This window comes from Misgurnus anguillicaudatus, chromosome 5 (assembly GCF_027580225.2).
Source record: "Misgurnus anguillicaudatus chromosome 5, ASM2758022v2, whole genome shotgun sequence".
In the NCBI taxonomy this organism is placed as follows: Eukaryota; Metazoa; Chordata; class Actinopteri; order Cypriniformes; family Cobitidae; genus Misgurnus; species Misgurnus anguillicaudatus.
In genome coordinates this window covers 23,931,123-23,955,005 of record NC_073341.2, presented here as the reverse complement: position 1 = coordinate 23,955,005, position 23,883 = coordinate 23,931,123, and the positions used below count along the sequence as shown (strand labels likewise).

Genomic DNA, 23,883 nt, shown 5'->3' with positions numbered 1-23,883 from the left:
TATACTGTATGAGTAAAACCACTGGCTGGATAACTGTGTGAGGAACAAAAAACTATATATACAATGTTGATAGACATATCAGACAGAAAAAAATCACAATGAAATAAGCCAGTGACGAAAGGTGGTCCAAGACTCATCTGGAGAAGATGTGTGGAATTGATGTTGATGGACTCCAATTTTGCCATCATCATCTACTTTTATTATGCTGCATAGGATTTTTCCATAGCCAGTATGTGTCATTTATTTGATTAACAGTATAAAACATTTTCCAGATTGAAGTGAAAAGAGAAATTCATAAAAGCCTACTAAAAAAAGAAAAGATGAAAGAAGAGGCTTCATTTCATCTGCACTAAGGGTTTTGTTTGCTTTCTCTGAAAAACAATGTGATTTTCTTGAGATGTCCGTGTCGCAGTTCTCTTTAAGTAGATTTGCAGATCTTTATTCTTCCAAATGGCACATGCAAGATTGATTTTCATGTTTATGAGTTTAAAAAAAAGATCAGAGGTTATGTGTCTTTAGGTTTTATTAATGTACAATACATACAATCGATCTACTTTGGTAATTCTTTGGTAAATTAACACATTTAGCTTTCATTAGACAATCACAGACCTGGGCAATTTAAAGAAAACCATAAGCCTCAGATGACAGTTGGTATACTGAGATATTCAGATGTCTTAAAGGCGGGGTGCGTGCTTTTTGAAACACTTTGGAAAAGGGAGTCGGACCGACTACCAAAACACACTTGTTGCCAATCAGCAGTAAGAGGCATGTATACTAACCCACAGGATTGTGTGGGGCGGGTTTATCAAAAGAAAGTCTTCTATTGGGGTAGGGGCGTGTTTGTTTAGGTGATTTCAAATATCAACATTGGCTTTCACAGATCATCCACCCCGCCTTTAATGAGCATCTTGTTTAAATTCTCAATAACCAATAATGCGGTTTAACAGTGTTTAATGCAACAGTTGACCCCAGGGATGACTTAGCTCCTTTTATGAAGATAAGTAAGATCATTTTCAAAAGTGATTTTATACTTGAAAAGAAAATTGGTTTATTGATCTTCAAGTCTGAATGCTTAAAACTAATTCGTTTGGTCTCCAATGGAATTAGATTTTCTTTAAGTCTCTGGAGTTGAAGGCAATTGGATAAAGCAGTATATATAGCTGAGAATGTTTAAGTTTAATTAACTTGAAATTACAATTAATTTTAACTTTCTAGTAAAGAGTTGCTATAAATGATAAAAATAAGCTAATTCAACTTTATTTCTATCATTTATAGCAATTTCTAACTAATCAAGCTAATTAAAATGAATTGTATATTCAAGTTGATTAAACTTAAACATTTAAGTGCAACAAATATTTTTTTACAGTGAAGGTGAAGCAAATGCAAGTCTGTAGCTGGATTATATGTTAATGATTGAGAAAGACCTTAATGCTTAATACATTGATAGTTTAAATTCAGATGGAACATTTAACAAATTAAAAGTCATTTGCAGTCTTTTTATGCAAATATTTTAATAAAATAGATTTTTTAATCAATTAGTGTATTTCTTAAAGGCACCAATGTAAACAAAATCATGAACACTGTGTAGGTAACATTCCCAAATAAAAAGCAGTAGTAAATACAGTTAATTTTTATGTAGAAAAAGATTAGATTAGTAATCAGTATTTATTTAAACAAATAAATGTTATAGACTCATTAATAAGAAAATTATTTAAAATGCACCACAGGACAAACGATTGTAAAAGGGTAAATGTATGTAAAAATGAATAATGAAATGAAAATCTTTCAAGAAATCACAAAGAAGTTCATTTAAAAATTCGATATGGAAAAATTATTTTATTTATTTATTTATTTATTGACCGGATGTACAGAACGGTTTTTAAGACCTGCAAATGACATTTGACTCCTGAAGTTTCATACAAATGTAAATTCTGCTTTATAGTTCTGCAGTTTTTTTCTTATAATTGCAAAACACGAAATGCAAAAGCGTGACTTTTCGAAACTACAACTCACTAGAGTAGCCTACTTTAGGAAAATGAATGCATTGTGTAATTTGGAGAACATGAGGTCAGAAGGACTAAACCCAGTGAACGTCAGTTTCAATATAAAAACGCTTTGCTTTTGTTGACAGAGCAGACTTTTACTGCTTGCTCTTTGTAAATCAGAAAACTTCGTTCTTCGTGTTTGTCGGCGCTTAAGATAAAGGCTAAAGTCAAGTCGTCTGCGCACATGGAGTTAACGAGTAAGCGAATAGTTAATCTTCTCCCGCCGTGCTAAAAATAATAAAGCAAAAGTAGTAAAGTTGGAGAGCAAGCTCCGCAGTGTGTCACAGTGTAAAGACAGGAAAACTTCAAGGTTTTGTCGCCATGGACCCTAAGACGTTTTGCAGGAAGCTGTGGTGCGCGCGCCAGCAACTCATCCTTATTCTTGCTCCGCTTCTCCTGCTTCCCCTGATCTACTTTGTGCCGCCAAAGGTAAAAGAAAAATGGTCGTTATAATTCCTCAATCGCCATATGGCCATTTGAACCCAACGCAGGGTTCAAACAAGGCAAGTATTATGCAGGTTTCCAAAACGAGAATCTTATTTGTGTGTTAGTATGACATCAGTACTGTATCGTGTGCAAATATAACTGATATGTAGTGGCCTTTAAACGAACCCGTGCCTAATTTGAAATAATAATAATTATTATTTTATTTTTTTGCATTATGCTATAAAATGGCAAAGCATGTGGCATTTATTTTAAATAAATATTGCAGACAAACTTAAGTAATTAAGATTAATGGACAAAACAATAGATAATTCAAAATGAAGACAAACAGGCATCATCTGGTCCATATTCTGTAGACATTTTTGTTAGACTTTGTGTGTCAGTTGTCCTAACATAATTAGATTTTTAGTCACTGTATATTCATTATGTATCATATATTTACACGATACAGGACTTAAAATATAAAATACATGCAGTTCCACTTGATTTATTCAGTTTATACAATGTTTTATACAATGTACATATATTTTAGCCTTATGGAAATTTTTGCTTGAATAAATAGTGCTATGTAATATATCTAGGGCTTTCACACACTTTTTTCTAGTAAGATTAACATTTTCTAGTAAGATCCATTAACTCTGCATCTTTCTCTTAGTCATTTATGACTGAAAACTATTTGATTTTAACGATATGTTAAAATATAACCTTAATATCTATATTGACTGAATGTCATGTCAAAGATTGAAATCAAATGTTCCTAATCTCATTCACACTACCAATGCATGCTTTCCATTTCTATCTATCTCTATCAGGAGGGCAAGTGCCTGTATGTGGTGTTGCTAATGGCAGTGTATTGGTGTACCGAAGCTCTCCCTTTGGCTGTAACTGCAATGCTTCCCGTGTGCCTCTTTCCCACCATGGGAATCTTACCTTCTAAGATGGTCTGTCAGCAGTACTTTCTCGAGACTAACTTCCTGTTTCTCAGTGGCATAGTGATGGCATCTGCAATAGAGGAGTGGGGTCTCCATCGGCGCATAGCCCTCAGGGTGTTAAAGATCGTAGGAGTGAAACCTGCCTTGTAAGAAGGGCCACACAGTTAATAATTGTTCCAATAAAAAGACTTTTAATTCTGCATTTTGCCTTTGATGATCAACAGATAAATCTGCTTGTCATTGTAACTTTCATATCCAGGTTGATTTTAGGGATGATGATTACTTCCTCTTTTCTGTCAATGTGGTTGAGCAACACAGCCACAACAGCCATGATGCTGCCTATTGCTAACGCCATCCTGGAAAGTCTGTTTGGTAATCTGGAGATTTTAAAAGAGAACTGCAAGGTCAAGAGTGACCCAGAAGGTGGGTGCATTGGAGAGTCATGAATGGTGTGTGTACGATGCAAGCTCATGAGGAAATGAAAGTGTTACGACAGTTTCTTTTTTAGATTATTTAATTTATCATATTAAACTATTATGTTAGCATGCTAACATAGAATATATGGTTTATTATCATTTTCAGGGATTAACCTGCATATGTGTAAACGTCTGAGAACTGTAAACTGTGACATTTTCCACCAAACCCTTTTGTTGTTAGTCAAGATCTAAAAAGTAGTCAAGTAATATAAGAGACTTAAAATCTCTCTCTTGGATCCCATATGGCTGTCTGCAAAAAGTAAACATTTCAGAAATGTGTTCCAGTAATTGAAGAGCTCAGATGCGTTTCTGACATTTTCTTCAAACTTTTAATGGATTCTGCCAACAAACCGGTATTTCTGAATGACATGAAGCATGCAGGAATAAGCAGATTTTAGCTAAAGTATTTGATAAATGTATAATGAGAGCAATCGGTCCACATCATTATCTCATTTTTGACGGAGGTGGCGTTTTGCACCTCCTTTTGCATTATTATAATCAAAATCTCAATTGCAGGTGAGGTTCAGGTGAAGATGCATGAACTTCCTTCTGAAAAACAGATACTGACAACAGGGGACAGGTGAGCACCTCCAATTTGATAGGGGTTTCAATGACTAAGTATGTAACCATTTCCAGTTATGCCGCAACACATTTTAGAGAATGGTAATAATATCTGCAATCCATTTTAAATGTACCGAAAGTATCAGGGTTCTATCTTAAAGTGACATGAGATCAACCTTTCATACTCATGAATTGTAAAGTGGGAGCCATCACTGAGAGATTTTGTATTTTCTGGGACCTCACAGGCCTGATGTGACAGACATATCAGATCAGAAGAGCCAAGAAGAGGTCAGAAGAGAGGCAGAATACCAAATGAAAGTGTGGAAAGGATTTCTTATCTGTATACCCTATTCTGCAAGCATCGGAGGAACAGCCACCCTCACGGGCACTGCTCCAAATCTGATCCTGGTGGGACAGCTAAAGAGGTAATCATTTCAGACCACGTACAAGCTCATCTCTACAGAACAGAAATAATAAAATCTTTCAGGCTTTTTATTTAATCTTTCAGGGATTAAGCGGATTTGAAGCGAAAGTATTTGGGAATGCATGCCGAGTGCTATCGGTTAATATCATTATCTATTTTTTATGTTTTTTACTCATTCTTACACAACATCAAAGCAATTAATCCCATGTGTCAAGAGCTTTCGATATTTGTAGAAAATGCTCTTCTAATCATCTGTCGTTTTTATGAATATTATGAATACAATTTGTGCATGACCATAAATATGTCCTTTATTTAATGTTTACAGATGATTAGATGCTGGATTCACAGTTTCACAATTTGCAATCTGACTTTAGCTCCTCTAGGGCTGAGTCATGTGAACCATGTCAATGCCAGTGTTTCATAATACATTGCGCTTCCTTTTCCCACATGTACATGACTTTAGTCATCCTCCTACATGATCCTTATTATCAGACTTTGGTTCACGGTTTCCAAACAGTGCAAATTATTGTGTTAACCTTCATTAAGTGTTAATAGGAATAACATTGAATTTATCATTGCTACTGGATGCAGTTAATTTGTCTCTAATTTAACCAGTAGACAGCGTGTTATCAGCTTTGGGGGCTGTTAAATGATGTAGCTTCATTTTTGTGCATGCAAATCAACCACTCAACTTTCCATTGTTTAATATAGCTTTGCAGTGCTTATTGTTTGCTCTTGGAACAAAATGTTAATTGCTTTTTCATTGAATAAGTAAATTTGGACAAGCATCTGGAAAATGAATATGTATAAATATTAAAACAGTTATTATACTGCACTTTAATTTCAACTCAGCGCTTATTTGAAGACTCCTACTCAGGCACAGAAGAATTAAGAGGGGTTTTCTGTTCAAGAGGAGAACTGATTTCTGTAATATTGTGTGTGTGTGTGTGTGTGTGTACCTGGTAATTATCACGTTGTGGGGACCAATTGTCCCCACAAAGATAGGAATACCAGTGTTTTTGTGACCTTGTGGGGACATTTTGATGTCCCCATGAGGAAACAAGCTTATAAATCAAACAGAATGATGTTTCTTGAAAATGTGAAGTAGGAGAAAGGTTTCTGTGATGGTTAGGGTTAGGGATTGGGGTAGGAAAGGGGAATAGAATATACAGTTTGTACAGTATAAAATGCATTATGTCTATGGAATGTCCCCACAAAACATGGAAACCAGAATGTGTGTGTGTATGTGTGTGTGTGTGTGTGTGTGTGTGTGTATGTGTGTGTGTGTGTGTGTGTGTGTGTGTGTGTATTTATTAGTTTTTTATTGTACTGAACTTCTGTTTAAATTCCAAAGTGAAATGACAATGTAAGTTATTATTGCCTAGTAAAGATGGGGTGCTTCCAGAGGCACAGGCCTTTGAGAGTTGTTTCATTGAGCAATTTGGTCACAAAAACACGGGCAGGCCAAAAGACATTGCTTGATTTCCGTGAAGGATTACCTTAGAGTTTTAGATGGCAGAGAGCCCAGCTGCATTAAAGCAGTTCACCCAGGCAAGCTGAATGTTTTGGCTTTCTAGAACATTTCATTCTTTTGATTTACTGTTATATAAAGGTGTATATTCATCTGTGTTCGTGACCTCATACTGGGGCCTAAATTGAATGTTGTCAATTTAAAGGTATAGAGCACCTGAAGATTTTTTACATCTTATAAGATTTTCAAAATGCGATAGACCACAAACGTGAGGATAAAAATCTTAGATTTAACCGTTTTGCTCCTATAGTGTGTGGTGTGCCATGATGTGTCAAAGACAGCACACCACACACAAACAAATTTTCTTGACTGTGAACACAGGAAATCTTGCAAAATCTCGCAATACTTCAGAATAAGCATGGCGGACGGTATGCATGAAGAAATTCCAATGATAGGGTTTGGTTTGATTTTTACAAAAAAATTCAAGGAAAATAGAAAAGGGTTTGGGTGAAACATGTGAGAACATGGTCTGTACAAGTTCACTTTGCATCATTTGTGCTGCGCCATGACTGCTTCTGTCTTCCATCATCTCGCTTTCTGATTGGATATTGTTTCATTTCACGTGATAATATCAAGAGTGTGCACGCGTTTGTCCTCGGGGTTCCCCCCACACATCAGGAATTCATGATCCTAAATGTTTAATATTTACGATTCACGATCGGGGCGGCTCCAACATTCTTCCGGTCAGGTTCGGACACTCTTAACACACATCACACCAAGGGAAAATCTGATAAGATAATCTGTAGAACCATCAAGACAATTGGGACATAGGGCTAGGATTGTCGGAAGGGGGGAAATCGGTCCAAAATCAGCCCGATTATCTTTTGGTGTGTACCCAGCATTAGTGAAAAGAGCATTATTCGATTTACTTTTGGTGCATAAGGTGGATAAGATCAGATCAATGAGGCCTACGATTAACCAGTTCAGAAAAGAAAAGCAAAACCAATCCTAGATGAAAGAAAACAAGTTCAAGACAACAAGACAAAAAGATTGAATCCAATATCTGGTAATAATTTTAATAAAGCTATTTTCTGTAGGCCACTCATTTTTGACCAGGAAAAATCACGACAAGGCAACAAAATAGTCATTTTTTTGTGAGAGGTTGTTAGTCTAAATTTCACTAAAATTGTCCAAGGCAATAACATGAGCTAGTAATTTTGGATAAAGGTGAAAATGACCCGAACACAACATGGGGGCTGAATTATTTTCTTGCTTCGACTGTCTTTGTTTGCTTGGATCCAGTAACAGAAGCTTTGTAATATTTATATAATATGTTTCAGACGCTGCAGATTGTCAGTGTGGGAAACCTTTCCATTAGTAACTAATTTGGCTACATTTTCCAATCATTTACCATAATTTCTCACAGACGTCTATTTAGCACAACACAGAGAGGACATTTCATCTCATGATGACTAGACAAAAAGAAAGAAAGTAGACCTGAGGTTACAAAAGACCAGCATAATAGCTTTTTGTTGCTTTGAGATTTTAAAAGGAAACTAATATTAGACTTAATTAGAATTAAATAAAAATCTTCATCAAAGGGACTGAAAAGCACCAAAATAACTCAAATCCTTTGGATTGCCTTATCTTAAAGGATTTTTTTAATTAAGGACAAAAAGTGAGAGAAAACAGCTTATATACTTTGTATAATTTCATAGAAAAAAGTTTGGGCCTATATTTTTTTTAAAATATTTGTAACATTTTACAATACGTTTTCTGTTACATTAGTTAACAGTTAAATGGTTAGTTACGTAGTTCTCCCCCCCAAAATTGTATCATTTACTCACCCTTATGTTGTTCTTAACTTGTATTAAATACTATGTTCTGGAATATTTTAAACAATGTTTGTAACTTGTAGTTTTGGAGCACTTTTGACTTCCATAGTATTTATTTTTCCTACTATGGAAGTCAATGGTGCTCCTGCTTCCTGCTTGATTACAAACATGTTTCTTTATGTTCAGCAGAACAAATACATTTATATAGGTTTGTAACAACTTGAGGGTTAATGAATGATGACAGATTTTTCATTTTTGGTGAACTATCCTTTTACTGGACTAGTTAACAAGTTAACCATGAGAATTACTTTTTTTAGCATTTATTAATCTTAGTTAAGGCAAATTTCAACATTTACTCATTTTCAAATTGAAACGTATTATATGTTCACAATGGTTAATGCACATATAAGCAATGACTAATTGTACTGGTATTAACTAAAATGAACAAAGATTAATAAATGCTGTAAAAGTATATTTCTTATTGTTAGTTCAAGTTATGTTAGCAAGTATACATTTACTAGTGTTAATATTTGTTATGCATGTGTGTGTCTGTAGCTCCTTCCCTGAATGTGACCTCATAAACTTCGGCTCATGGTTCATCTTCGCCTTCCCCCTTATGTTAATCTTCCTCTTCGTGGGCTGGGTCTGGATCGCTTTCCTCTACGGGGGGCTCAATACACGGTACACAGCCAATCTTAATGCATGCACATCACAAAAAGACTAACCTGCATACCAGTGGCGGCTGGTGACTTCTCTTGAGTAAACTCTGATTACACATGAGATTAAGTGTATACGTCTCTTTGATCATAAACCCTTTGAATGCATGTGCAGCAGGCACTTATTTGGACAATACACATGATGCACATCGAGCGCCCTCGAAAAGATGTCACCGGCTGCCACTGCTGCATACCATATATCTCACAAATGTGTGTTTGTACACGACTGTGCATTAATAAACACGACGAACGTGCGGCGGCAGAAGCAAAAGCCAAATCCGTTATTGACGAAGATTACAAAAAACTGGGCCCGATAAGGTGAGTCATGATGTCATTTCCTGTTTAACAACACAACTGCTTCACCCTCAACTTTGCATCTTTTCCCTTTATAGATTTGCAGAGGGATCCATCGCTTTCTTCTTTGTGCTTTTTGCCATTCTTCTGTTCACCCGAGATCCAAAGTTTGTAACAGGATGGTCTGTTTTCTTTAAGAAAGGGTAAGACACATACCTCAGTGACAAGCAAGTAATGAGCAATCACAGAGACATCAAAAACAAATTCATTTTATGTCACATTTTAACGTTAAGATTCATACAGTGTCTGGATAATGCAAGATGCATCTATTACCAAAAGTGTCACATACTGTCAAACCATCAGAACACAATGTGAACATTTTGTTAAGTTTAAAATACAATGCTGAAACAAGCTCAGTTTGAGCAGGGTCCAGACGTCTTTATTTTGATTTATCCATTTGGGTGCCAGCTAGAGCCGTTTTTCTTTTTGATGATTGACTGTTTTCTATGGAAAATCATCCTATATAATGTAAAAAAAAACATTTTGTGTAAATATAACTTTGATATCTTTAATACTGACTGAGTAATGTAGCGTCAAAGATTGAAATCAATCTCAAAACATTTGTAAATCATACAATTCAGCACTCTTCTTCCCCGTCTCTTCCTATGGTCCATCACACTAATGCACACAGACAGAGAGGTTGAAGAATATGGACCAGTAGACCCATGCTCCCTCTCTCTCTCTCTCTCTCTCTCTCTCTCTCTCTCTCTCTCTCTCTCTCTCTCTCTCTCTCTCTCTCTCTCTCTCTCTCTCTCTCTCTCTCTACTGAGATGACCTTTTCCTATCTGCAGGATGTCTGATCACCTTAAGTCGAGCTTGAGCTACCAAGATAAAAGCGCAATTTAAAAACAGATCAGAGCGAGAACATGAATAATATGTGTTCAGTATGTGATGATGATTCGCTATATGAGAGGAACATGCTTGAAAGCACGCGTTTTTTGAATTTAAAGTGATGATAAATCTGTTAGCAGGGATTAGGTAGTTACACTGATTTACAGGTTTATGTTAATGTGCTGAAAGGTACAATCAAGATCGCTTGTTGCATTAATGTTGAAGATTTAAATTTCTGCAAACACTGAAAAAATGATTCATTGAATTTAATCAATTTTTTTAAGGTAAGTGGTTGCAATCAATTTATTGAAGCTACATTTTAAACAAAAGTTTTATATTTTATTTTACTTTACTAATTTTTTTTTGTTTAAATGTAGCTTAAATAAATGTATTGCAACCACTTACCTTAAAATTTTTTATTAAATTCAATGAATCATTTTTTTTCAGTGAAGCTTACCAGCATTTTTCATTCACATCTATTATTTCCAGTTAAAATAATTAGTATATTTTGTAAGTGAAGGTTAATTAAATACTTGCTAACCAGTTCAGGCTAATTTAAAGCATACCAAATTCTGCATACCAGTGGCAGCCAGTGACTTCTCTTCCGAGGGGTGCGAATTCAAAATAAGTGTTCGGAGTGTAATGTGTCTTGCCGGTCATTCCAAAATATGTGTTTGTTGCATCATGTGAACCTTGTGCATTATATGTTTTGTCAAAAGACCTGCCTGCTGCACACACGTTGAAAGGATTTATGATAAAAAGACACTCACATTCACAAAATATTCGCAAGACACTAACTTAACACTAAACTCTGATTACGCGTGACATTAAATAAGTGTCTGGCAACGCAAGCATCTCTTTTATCATAAACCACCATTAAAGCGTCTGCAGCAGGCTTGTATTTTGACATCACGCGTGATGCACATAAGTTTACATGACACGCAGAACACATATTTTGAAATGACAAGCCACGCACGTGACGGGCTACATACATGTTGTGACGACCCTCGCATCGTGCACCCTCGAAAAAGAAGTCACCGGCCTCCACTGCACTACACACATCTGGGGCGCGTTGGCAAATGTTAATGTTTTGTCTGGTTTAATTCTGTTTATTGCTGTGTTTATTTTGAAATTGAAAGGATTTTTGACTTTTATTTTGTATTTATGGTGGGGCTTCGACGCGGCACACATCAAAAATAGTCTAGGTGCGTGCATTTAGCGGAGTGGCACGGAAGAGCCACTTCTAGGACTTCTTCGTCGGACACAACATGACGTTGTAGTGACCGACTGAAAGGGAACAGCTTAAATGTAACCCTACACCTTTCTAATTTAGTATACCCGGATCTATGACTATGCGAATTAGTCCCCGCCTCTACTCTTTCGCACCATCTCAGACTATAGATATATGCGAATAGATGCTACATTCAGCAGTTTCAGACACATAACTGCTAAGTCCAGTTTTACATAATGCATATGTGATCCGTGCGCTAGCAACACTTTTTTTGCGCAATTAAAGCCCGGGATACACTGCATGATAATTGGCTGTCCCAGACAAAAGATTGCCATCGAGAAACACTCGCAGCGCATGCTGGTGACGTTGCGCAACGTGTGGCGCTGCCGCCGAAGCTTCCGTGTCATCATCGTACAGTCTACATGCCTCTCGTACCCGAGTTTAAACGATACATGTCACACAGTGTGATAAGGTAATAATCAGAGGTGGAAAAGTACTAAAATATTGTACTCAAGTAAAAGTAAAGTTACTTTAATAATATTTTACTTAAGTAAAAGTAAAGTTAGCCTACTTGTCTAAAAATCTACTCAAGTAAAAGTAAAAAGTAAGTCATTTTAACTTTACTCAGAGTAAAAGTTACCATTTTTACAGCGGGGAGAGGTGGAGGATTCTAGTATAGTTCAAAAACGACAAGGGAATATAAATCTCAAACTAGTTGTTTTTAATTGTAGGAACATCTTTACAATTAAAGTGCAATAACAAATAGTTAATAAAATAAAAAGCTTTTTTAAAGTAAGAAACATTTATGGAATTGTTTAATGATTTTTACATGTGAGTTATGCACTTTTGAAGGTGGTCAGCAGCTTGTAAATACAATCACTATAGTAAGGTTGTAATTGATGTATTGCTGGTAACATACATTATTTTATTAAACTATATATCTAGTTCAAATAAGCATATAATGAGATGAGTGCCATGTCTATATACATTTGACACGTTTATTATCTTCTTACTTCCCTGACCTGGGGACCTGAAAATACTCAGCAATGGTGTTGAATGATGAATTTGCACATTTGTTTAAAGCATATTAAAAACGCTGCACAGACATATAAACAACATTAAAAACTTATCTCTCCATGGGGTACTTTAAGAATTTATCTCTATTAAACTGGTTTGCTAATTAGAGCTTGAACTCAATTGATCTCCCCCCCCCTCTCTCTCTTTCTTTCTATCTCCAGCTATGTGTCTGATGCTGTTACTGGAGTAATCATTGTCTCTATCCTCTTCTTCTTTCCATCCCAGCGTCCATCTCTCCGCTGGTGGTTTGATGCGAGAGGTCAGTAAACAAGTCATTGATCTTTTGTTTGTTCTGTTGAGCTGTTCACAATGAGTCATGAGGTAATCATGTCATAAACTTTAAATTGTGAAATGTTTAAGTTCAAGAAAGTTCAGTCACTTAATCTGAGCAATATATAATATAATAAATCACGTGCGTTTACTGTACATAACAGACTTAACATAACAATGAGCATCACAGTTTGTAAAGTGGGACACTTTTTTTATTCCATTGCAAATGTTTGGCAGACACCAACATTGTGAGTTAACACTGTTACGCTGGTAACTTTCCATAAGAACATTTTATTTTGCTCACTAAGAGGTTTCTGCATGTGTGGATATGGTTAATGTTGAATAGGAGGTGGAATGTTAATGAATCAGATTAGTGTGCCTGAGAGAAATCCAGCACAGTGCTGTGGAGCCACTTTGTGCACTGAGATTACTATATTCTCCAAACCACTTACTGTCATTACAGTTTGTAAAAAAAAAAATTCTCATTTTTTATAGTTGCATGTTTTACATCAAAGTGTGCAACACTATAACATTGTGACCTGAAGTTAACTTTTTTACCACCTGCCACAGTGACACTTTACCAGCCAGTTTTTTTTTGCCTGAATAGTGAATGATAACACTGTCTTTACTGAATGAATTAAATATAATTATTTTTTAGAGCTACAAAAGTGGTTTTCTCTTTGTCTTAGGTTGTTTGATTAACATGAATGACAAAGACTTAAGTATGTTTATTGAGGTTACTGTCTCTTTAAGATCAAATAAGCACAGACTGGATTTTGTTTATATGTGGCCTCAAGAACAACACTTGCTTTTCTCATCCCATCTCACCAATAGTTTATTTACTAGCACATCCAAACGTAGTCAGAGAAGTTCATCATCTTCTTTCCAATTGCATGAACGTTGCAAAACAGCAGTCGCATTCTCTCAGTGAATCACTCAATTCGCTTCAGTGATGCGCGGATTGATCCGAAATGAGCGGGTGCCTGCGGTTACCCATCGTTACGAGTCATCCAAAAAAATTTTTTATGATATTTGGGCCGCGGTCGGTCGGGTGGTTTGAAATTAAGATGTCAATTAACTATTTTAAACAATTGCGGGCGGGTTAGTTGAAAACTTCGGTCGGGAGCGTGTTGTTTATACACGCTTGTTCGACTTCATGTGGCGCCGCAAGAACCGACCGCCGGATGACTTTAAAGTACCGCGAGAATGATTCAGGAAATCATATTTCGTCTCGCGATACTTTGACGTCATCTGGCTGTCGATTCTTGCGGCGCCGCATGAAGTCGAACAAGCCCAGTGTTACCCGCAATTGCAAAATCCACCCGCATTTGGCACGTGGTCGGGTGTTAATTTCAGGCCCTGGACACGTGTCATAAGGCTGTCCAAAACCATAAAACATGATCTGGGTCTTAATGCAGATTAATGCAGTTAATACATGTAACAATATTAATGACTGACAAAACAAAAAACAACGGTAAAATGAGGGCTATAAGCTTACACAGACTAAGGGCTCAGTCACACCAAAAGCGTTTATGGCAGTTGCAGGCGCCTTTTTTGAATGATATTCTATGGCAGAGCTCGTTTGCGCGCTGTTTATGCGCGCTGAGCGCCTTGCGGTTTTCTGCCGCCTGCCGCGCACGCGTTTTTGAAGGAGCGCTGAGAGCGGAGAAGCGCCTGACCTCATTTGCGTCTTCCATTGTCCAATCGAATGAGGGGAGAGGCGGGCCTTACGTTGTGGTGAGTGAAGTTTACAGTTGCTTTGAAGAACCGGACTCCACTCGCTCACTCTCTCCTGCGTGTTTGTGCACCTCTCACCCTCAAACAAGGTCAGAGCAAGCGTCCTCTTTTTAAAGTTTCTGCTAATATGACAGTTAACAGCAAAAGAGCGCTCACGCTTCAATATTTGATTGACAAGACAGCTGACTCGGTGGTTGCTTAGCAATATGAAAAGCCCCGCTGCACTGCTCTTTTTTAAAAAAGGCAGTGCGTCGCGCCTTGCGTTTGCAAGCGTTTAAAGCGCTTTTGGTGTGAATGAGCCCTAAGACACACCTGAAGATAATTAGGGCGAGGAAACATGACAAGACTAAAATGACCATAACTAAGAAGGAAATGACATGCAATACATAATACATGATATAAAATAAAAATCATAACTCAAACAACAAGACACAATACAAAAACCTTGAAATAATTGATTGTAGCAATTGGTTGCAGTCTGGTTTCTGGTTGCAATTTATTATTCAACAGCTAGTTGCCAACAGGGGGCTCCACATATTTCTGGGGCAGACTGATCTCATGGAAAGTCATGTTATAGTCATGAAAAATTTGATTGATATTCGTGTCCATGGCAATTTTTTCGTGCCTTGAGCACGTATGTCTTTTTTGTGTCAAACAAAACAATACATAAGATGACATGAAAAAGAAAGTCGTGCCATTGACACGAAAAACTATTTATAGAAATTTGTGTGACTGACACGAAAAAGACATTTGTGCTCAAGGCACGAAAAAAAGGTGAATTTCCTACCCAGTCTCACGAGGTTTCGTGACACAGTCACGTAAATTTTTAGTTTTTGTGTGATATTATCACGATTTTCCGCGTTTTTTCGTGACCTTATAATGAATCCCTGTTTTTGTGTGATTATCACATATTGGTTACTCAACAACTTTTTCCTATTTTCAAACCATTGTCGCTTCGGTTTAGGATTAGATTTGGTGCTTGCATTAAAATGTCATTTTATATATTGGTTTAAACTATTTTTTCTGATTAATTTTTTTATATGTCACCTGGCGTTAGGGTTAGAGTTGGGTTTGGGTAGGGATGTCATTTTATGTTAATCTAACCCTAAACCCCGAAGCGACAATGTTAAGAAAATAGGACAAAACAGTTAAGTAACCAATATGTGATAATCACACGAAAACAGGAATTCGTTATACGGTCACAAAAAAAACACGTAAATTTGTGATAATATTAAAAAAAAAAAAAAAGGAAAAGTTACGTGACTATATAACGAAATTTCGTTAGACTGGGCTGCAATTTCATGCCATGGATATGAATAAATTAATCACATTTTTCGTTACCATGGTTTGTGTGGTGGTTAACAATGACTGCACAGCAGTATTCATTGTGTGCAAAGGGGTTAAATACACTTTAGTTTCAGTTTGGTGCTGCCTGTAAATCTAAATCTCTAAATCCCTTTGTTAGTCACAAGCATTATTTCATATTAAAAAAAGAAAAAGTGAAAAGTGCCAGCACCAGCATAAAAGCCATGTTCTGAAGTCCACAATACCATCTTTAAGATCAATCAAGTTAATCAAAAGTCAAACTTCATTTACGCTTCTCTCAGATGCTGTTTTTGTCTATATTAAAATAAATTTTCTTTGCATGTGCAGTTCAAAAAATGCAATTATATTCATAACACTTTTGCATTTTATACAGAATTTTTTGTATTTTTTTCTTAAGAATGTAAGTCAGCTTAGCTCAACTCAGTATCATGCTGATAATATATTTATTCTACAGATTTTTTAATAAGTATATACACTCTAAAAAATGCTGGGTTGTTTTTGGCCCGGGGCTGGGTCATATTGGACAGAACACACTGCCGGGTTAAAATGACCCAACTGCTGGGTTGTTCCAACCCAATTGCTGGGTTATTGTCAATCAACCATCTTGAAACAACCCAGTAGTTGGGTCAAAACAACCCAGCAGTTGGGTCATTTTAACCCGGCAGTGTGTTCTGTCCAATAGTGACCCAGCCCTGGGTTAAAAACAACCCAGCATTTTTTAGAGTGTACACATCTTGAATATTAGGTTACCTTCTTGTATTCCTATTGTGATTTGCACTTGATCAGCTGCAAAACTGTTTGTTCTTTTTACTATTTAAGGCTATAATTAATTTCCATTTCCGTCTCTATCTCTTTAGCCGCAAATACTCCGTATGTGCCCCTGTTGTCATGGAGAAAGGCTCAGGAGTGTGTACCGTGGAATATTATTTTGCTGCTGGGCGGTGGGTTCGCAATGGCCAAAGCCTGCGAGGTACTTCATATTCTGCTGCTTCTTCACTGAAATAAAGTAACATTGTAATTCATACTCGTGATATCCGAAGTCTGACGCATTCTGTCTGTTGATAATTCACAGAGTGCAATGTTAAAATATAAAGCAATTGGAAATATGTTAACAAACAATTCCTTGTGGTGGTGTGTGTAGGCTGGTATAAATGTTAACATATTGTTTTTGGTATAAATGTTAACATATTGCCTCCTATGAGGAAACACTGGATGCGCATATGAGCAGATACTTATGTTTGTGTTTGGTAATAGGAGTCAGGATTAGCAGTGTGGATAGGAAGCCATTTAGAGCCTCTTGCTCAGGTCCCTCCTTCAGTTGCTGTCATTCTCATCACAGCCTTCATCGCTTGCTTCACTGAGTTCGCCAGTAACACTGCCACCATCATCATCTTCCTCCCTGTTATTGCTGAACTGGTACTGTATAGACACATGACAGCCTTAAAGCTTTGTGTTACCTTTAAAAATATAATGTTAATATTGAGTAAAGCAATGTCAAAGATTGAAATCAAAGTTATTGTTTTCCATTATATTCCAACATTAAATCTATCAAATTAACTAAAAGAACAATCAATATACATTGTGTCTTTTAAGGCCATTCGTCTGAAAGTCAATCCACTGTACTTCATGGTCCCAGCAACGGCGGGTTGCTCATATGCATTTATGCTTCCCGTTTCCACACCGCCCAACTCGATCGCCTTTGCCTCTGGACACCTGCTTGTCAAGGATATGGTAAGAGGAGCAGCCAACAACAAAACACAAACATTAAAAAAGTCATTATTAAATCCGACCATAGACAATTTAATTAAATAAAGTGAGTTTTTAAAAGTATGCATGTGTTTTTGATGTTTCAGGTGAAAACTGGGTTTGTGATGAACATCCTGGGCATTCTGTGTGTGGCTCTGGCTATGAACACATGGGGTCTTTATATGTTCAGTCTAGACACATACCCTGATTGGGCGAGACCATTAAACGCTACCTCAGTAACAGTGCCTACACATACTTTATTAACTACAAATATGACACAAACTGTATTAACTACAAATATGACCTGTTAGACAACCATACTTTTTAAAACAGGTTTGAGTGCTATAACACTGTAAACATTCATACAGATTTTGTATAATAGTGTAGATATGAGATTAAAACAAATACAGAAGTTGCTAAACTGGGCGACTTCCCACTAAGGATGGTGATCTTGGAAAAAAAATGTTATATGTAAAGATCAACCCTGTTTTTTTTATTTAATTTTAACTCATATTTGTAGATTGTACACTTCTTTCATTTATATAATTTATATTAATATTGTAAATTTGTTGTAAATGTAATTCTTGTGAGTGTTCCAGTATGAATCATTTTAGAAAAATATCCATGATAAATTGTTATGATCCTGTGTTTATAAATACTGATAAAAACTAAATACTGTGATCTACACAAACATTTGCCTCTAACCAGAACTAGTTTACTTATACACAAACACACATAAAAGTAGATACGATATATAAGGACAATTTAGTTTGATAGTCATTGAGATTTAAAATGTATAGTCTAGAGGACCAAAACAGACACTAAAATGCATTTTTTAAATTTAGCATATGTACAATGAAAACAAAAACAGTCAGCACAGATATTTTTTTATAACAAAAGTTGCTGATGTTTGATGATTTTGCGCACACTTCCCATTCTAAAACATGTTTTTGCATCCTTTTACACTGTACTTTCCTTATAAGGCTCCTTAGAGTTTAGTTTTTATTTGTGGTGTCATGTGGTGTAAGCATGTGTTGTGATGTATGTACCAGGAGCGCAGTGTTATCTGTTTGGTTCTCATGTTGGTCTCATGAGTCAGTGGGCATGTGTTCAGTACCAAGTACTCAGAGTCATAGGATTGTGTGTGTATAAATAGTGTGTGTACTCAGTGCCCAGTTCAATATGAAGCTGAAAAGTTCTGCTCTGATGTTAAGATAATTTTTATTCAAACCTCTTTTTATTTATTGACAACATGATGATAACATTAAGACATCAGTTTCTTTCTCTGGTCTTTCTCAGGTATGTCAGTATTTTCTATAATGATAATAGACGTGCTTTCAAACAATTAATTTCCAATATTATTTTTATACACAAATTCTGGGTTATTTTTAACTCAGCGTTGGGTTAAAACAGGACAAACCCAAGCCGCTGGGTTGTAATTTAACCTATGCTGGGTTGTTTTAACCCAAAATGCTGGGTTGTTTTAATTTAACTCATTGTTGGGTCAAATATAAACATTTTCTAGGTTAATTTAGCCTAACTGCTTTTTGACCCAATGCTGGACTGGAAATAGCCCAGCATTTCTTAAAGCTGCGCACTTTTCTGTTATTGTTCAATTATATAATAATGTGTTACACAACACTGTAAAATAGCGTTAATGGTTTGGTATTTAAATGTCTCTCACAATGACATTATCAGTATGTTTGACTTTTGTTTATTCATTTTTCAACAACTCCTGATAGGGGCTTTTTATTATTTCATTATACACACTCTTAAAACGAATGTGTTAAAGTAACACATCTTGTGTCTAAGGACAACACATCGAGTGTGTTGTCCTTAACTTAACAGATCTCTGTGTTATTTTTGGAACAACACACTTTGTGGTGTTTTAACACATCTTGTGTTGTCCCTTTTATTTATATGAACTCAAAATCAACACGAAACGACACATAATGTGTTAAGCTATCTATCTATCTATCTCTATATATTAAAGGGGCCGTGAATTGGTCGATTTTATTGCTTTATGACGTTGATTGATGTCTACTTATGCATTTCGCGTTGTTTTTACATTCAAAAACATCAAAAGCAATAAGTAATACGCTATTTTGTAACATGGATTAGTGGTTGTCTTGAGAAATGGTTCGTTTGAAGGGGCGGGCCGCATTGAAGACCTGAACGTAAACACCCACTGCTATGATTGGACAGCTTCATTCCCCGTCATTACATGTAGGGAAATGTTTTAAAAACATTAATGTGATAAAAATAGCAGCCGAACACAAATATGTTTGAGACACAAAAGATTCTGGGTGCTAAACATGATACACATAAATGACAATACGTATATTAAAGTAGAAACAAAACTCGACGTGACTAAATTACCGTATAAAACACAGTAAGCGTGCATCCGAATCTAAACTGCGGCTAATAAATCCTTATCAATAACTTTGTATATTTCTATTGTGCTTGTGGGGTTGCTTTTACATTCACGTAATGTTAAATACCACAGTTATATGATAAAAAATAAGCTTTGTTGAGTGTTTGACCTTTCAAACGCAACTTGCCTAAATTACCGTATACAACACAGTAAACGGGCATCAGAATCTAAACTGCGGTTGATAAATCCTTCCTTATAACTAACTTTGTATATTTCTACCTTTAAATTACAGTCGTATTGTTAAGTGTTGTACCTTTATTAATCGTTTAATGTTTTTAGTAAATTAAAACAGTCAACAAACGTATTTAGACACGGATGTTACAACAGGACACATCAAGCAATCTCTTTTAACAAAGCAATAGTGAAACGCAGTAACTTAAATAAAGTAAAATGTCTTACTGTGAATTATACTGCTGTGTAATTGTTGTCAGATCCAATATAAGTGGTGCTTCTGACTGAGTCTCTCTGCAAATCCAGCATCGACTTCTTTACAAATGAATCCATGTCCACAACGTTAACAAACGCTCCCCACACGAGCTGGAACTTCTTCAAAAGCAAACTTTATCCAAACATATTGCTAATGTTAAGTTCCAAGCCTCCGAATTGAAGTATTTAGCTTCTGTGTTGTTCCCATGGTTGTTCCCACGCGGTTCTTTCACAACCGAAAAAGCGTTTCCATGGTATCATAACAGATCACCGCGTCAAAATAAAAGTCTCTCAGAAAAAATGTATTTAAAAAGTCATTTTGGTTAAATTTGTCAATCTTTAAAGACATGTTTACTTACTGAGACACACGTGTCACGCGAAGCTGTGGGCGGGGCTACAAAAGTAGACTACTTTTGGTTATGGGGAGGTGTTTCAATTCTACTTTGACGTCATAGATTTCCGAATTTTAGACTGGAGTTTTTAGCTGGCTTGGTGCCAAAGACGGTTATATTTCAGTAGCACGGACGTTTTCAGTTCTGAAACTTGCAGGATGTTCATTTAAGTATGATGACCTCTTATATAACAAATTATCAAGTTAAAATTGAGTTTTTGATTCACCGCTCCTTTAATCTCTATATTGTCAAGATAGCAAACAAATAAAGGAGTTGAGCTTTTGGTTTTTGGGGGCCTTACTCCTTTGAAGTTTGGGAAGCTCTGTTTTATAATGCAACCCTGTATCATGAAATTATGTACCTATGGTCACATAAATTTGTGAGTCTTTTCCGTGACACTGACACGTTTTTCCCCCTTTTACGTGAACATGTCACTGTATTTCTGTTTTTGTGTCATTGTCTTGTTTTTGTTGCTCAACTGTTTTGTCCTATTTCCAAACCTTTGACGCTTCGGTTTAGGGTTAGATTTGGTGTTTGCGTCACGATGTCACTTCGCATCCACAGTATTGGTCTATACCTTTTTCATGATTTATTTTTATTTTTTTCGGACTTTTAAACCATTTTTACCTGGCATTAGGGTTAGGGGGTTGGGTAAGGATGTAATTTTATGTAAATCTAACCCTTAACCAAAGCGACAATGGTAAGAAAATAGGACAAAACAGTTGAGTAACAAATACGTGACAATGACACGTAAACAGAAATACGTGATACGTTCACGTAAAAAGGGGGAATAATGTGTCAGTGTCACAGAAATGACTAACTATCAGTGGCGGCTCATGACTGCTCATCCGAGGGGTGCACACGCGTCAAAACCATTTATGATAAAAGAGACGCTCACGTTCACAAAATACACGCAAGACACTCCCTTAACATTAAACTCTAATTATGCATGAGATAATGTGAGTATCTGGCAAACGCAAGCGTCTCTTTTATCATAAACCCTTTAGATGTGTCTGCACCAGGCACTTATTTTGGCATGACACGTGATGCACACACGATTTCTTAAAGCGCAAAACACATTTTTGAAAAAAGGAACCACACACATGACAGGCTACGTACATGTTGTGACAAACTTTGCATTGTGCGCCCTTGAAAAAAGAAGTCACCGGCTGCCACTGCTAACTATAGGTACGTAATTTCGTGATACTGGGTTGCCTAATGTACTGTACTGTTGTTTATTTATACACCTTTCATTCAGTTTTTATATATTCTTTCTCTTCTTCACTATCTGTGTGTGTGTGTGTGTGTGTGTCTTAGAGTAAGGAGCAGGATAGAGACGCTCTGGTTGTGTTATTCTACCCCGACTCCTCAGACTGCACGTCACCTGCTTGCTCTACTCGCTCTCTGTCTCTCGATGGCCGTGGTTACCGCCGGTCTACTTTTCCACTGGCTTACAGGTTTTCTGAAATATGAGCTTCAGACTGCATGGGTCGCCGTTTGCATCTACGGTGCATCTGTGTTTATTTTGTCATCTTTAATCCATCCATTCCGATGTGCCTTAACGTTGATTTTTCCCACACTGGGCACCAGACAGGGCCGTAAACTGCTCTTGTCCACGTCTGTCATGAATGTAATGCTTTACGTCCTTCCCAACATGGCTGCCAACATCTCAACTCTAACGCAAATTGTGAAATGTGCCTCAGAAAAGCTTTCTCAAAGTCTCCTTAGCAGCTCGGATCTCATTAACACCATCAAGGACGACATAGTCCAAACAGCTGAGGAGAGCACTGCAATAACACATTTGTTACCAACACTGCGTGACTTTAATCACACTACAAATATAAATGTTTCAGAAGTGAAAAATAGATTGCATTTCTTAAGCAAACAGGTGCAGGAGGATTTCTCTGAAGTCAAAAATCAAGTACAGGATCTAAAACTGCTGGCCAGCAGAATCTTTGCTGCGTTTTTTGTTTTGTATTTGTTCGCAGAGTCTGCCATTTACCTTCGCTCCTATTTGACTTCAGTGAGATTTGACAACACGTACATCACAGGTGGCCTAAGGACGAAGGCTGCAGTCAAAGGCATCCCTGTAGAAGCAAAGGACCTGAAGAATGCTGTTAACTCTACCAGTTTAAGAATGACTAAAAGAGAACTTTGCAGATGTTTGATTCCTGCTTTGGTGATCACTTTATATCTATTAATGACAATTTTTCTGATCATATTAGACCATTTATTGTATTATTTTGTGAAATCTGGTGGATCATGGATTTCAAACATTCCATCAACCAACATTAGCATCGATGTCCATTTCAAGGTAATCCATTTCACCAGCTAATATTTGTAAAACATGCACATAAACACAACATATATATTATAACATTATTTTCCGTTTCAGGTTGGGACTAAACTGCCCATATGTCAGGTTGTAAACTTAAACTGTCAATCAGAGTTTAACCTGGACAGATCGTACACAGCCCTTATTCACACTCCAAGCGCTTGTGAAGCCCAGCCCAGTGAGCCGAACCCAGCGGCTGTGACTGCTCTGGTCTTCCTGTATCTGTTTACCTATACCCTAGTGCTCCTGGAGGTCTATGCGCAACGCCTTAGGAGGAAAATAGCCGCTTCTTTCTTCCAGCAACAGGAGGAGAGAAGGCTGGAATTCCTTATTAAGAAAATTCAAGCCAAACACAATGAAAGGCAAAATAAAGTTTTCTTTATCACTCACCAGGATGAAGATACCAAGAAGCAGATCTCTTAAATGGAAAAAGAAAAAATGCTCAAATCAGATTTGTTAATAATGCACTTTATATTATTTATGAACTGTATATCTGTACTGTCATAACAAATACATTGGGGCCAAAGTCTGACATCACCAATTACAATGCATTTTATTTAAGTAAGTACTTATATTTTATTAAAATGATATTATCTTTTTAATAATTTTGAAGAGTTATAGGAACATTTATATATCCAATGTCACAAATTTGCTTATTTTTGTAGCTTAAAAACAGCACAGAATCTCTTTTCTGAAAGAAATCTAAAATTTTCTTTGTTTAAAAAATTTTTAAAACCTTAAGGATTAGTAAATTTTCTTTAAAAAAAAGCCAGTGAATTTACTTACCCTCATGTCATCCAAAATGTTGATGTCGAGAAGA

At 36.5% G+C, this 23,883-nt stretch overlaps 2 protein-coding genes across 3 annotated transcripts; both read left to right on the top strand.

Moving 5' to 3' along the window:
• The first annotated feature begins 1,961 nt into the window (after nucleotides 1-1,961).
• On the top strand, nucleotides 1,962-17,794 carry slc13a3 (solute carrier family 13 member 3). 2 transcript variants are annotated; one of them, XM_055168685.2, is made up of 13 exons: nucleotides 1,962-2,474; nucleotides 3,302-3,567; nucleotides 3,681-3,844; nucleotides 4,414-4,477; nucleotides 4,704-4,883; nucleotides 8,744-8,869; nucleotides 9,130-9,222; nucleotides 9,297-9,401; nucleotides 12,559-12,656; nucleotides 16,588-16,700; nucleotides 16,985-17,146; nucleotides 17,324-17,461; nucleotides 17,584-17,794. In XM_055168685.2, the coding sequence occupies exons 1-13, from the start codon at nucleotides 2,367-2,369 to the stop codon at nucleotides 17,785-17,787; spliced, it is 1,821 nt and encodes a 606-aa protein (XP_055024660.2). In that variant the 5' UTR covers nucleotides 1,962-2,366; the 3' UTR covers nucleotides 17,788-17,794. The 2 variants fall into 2 exon arrangements, with proteins under 2 accessions (XP_055024660.2, XP_055024661.2); XM_055168686.2 differs by having other exon boundaries at nucleotides 2,417-2,548.
• Nucleotide 17,795: 1 nt separating this feature from the next.
• On the top strand, nucleotides 17,796-23,734 carry ocstamp (osteoclast stimulatory transmembrane protein). Its single transcript, XM_055168687.2, has 3 exons — nucleotides 17,796-18,775; nucleotides 22,046-23,042; nucleotides 23,124-23,734. The coding sequence occupies exons 1-3, from the start codon at nucleotides 18,729-18,731 to the stop codon at nucleotides 23,484-23,486; spliced, it is 1,407 nt and encodes a 468-aa protein (XP_055024662.2). The 5' UTR covers nucleotides 17,796-18,728; the 3' UTR covers nucleotides 23,487-23,734.
• Nucleotides 23,735-23,883: the final 149 nt, after the last annotated feature.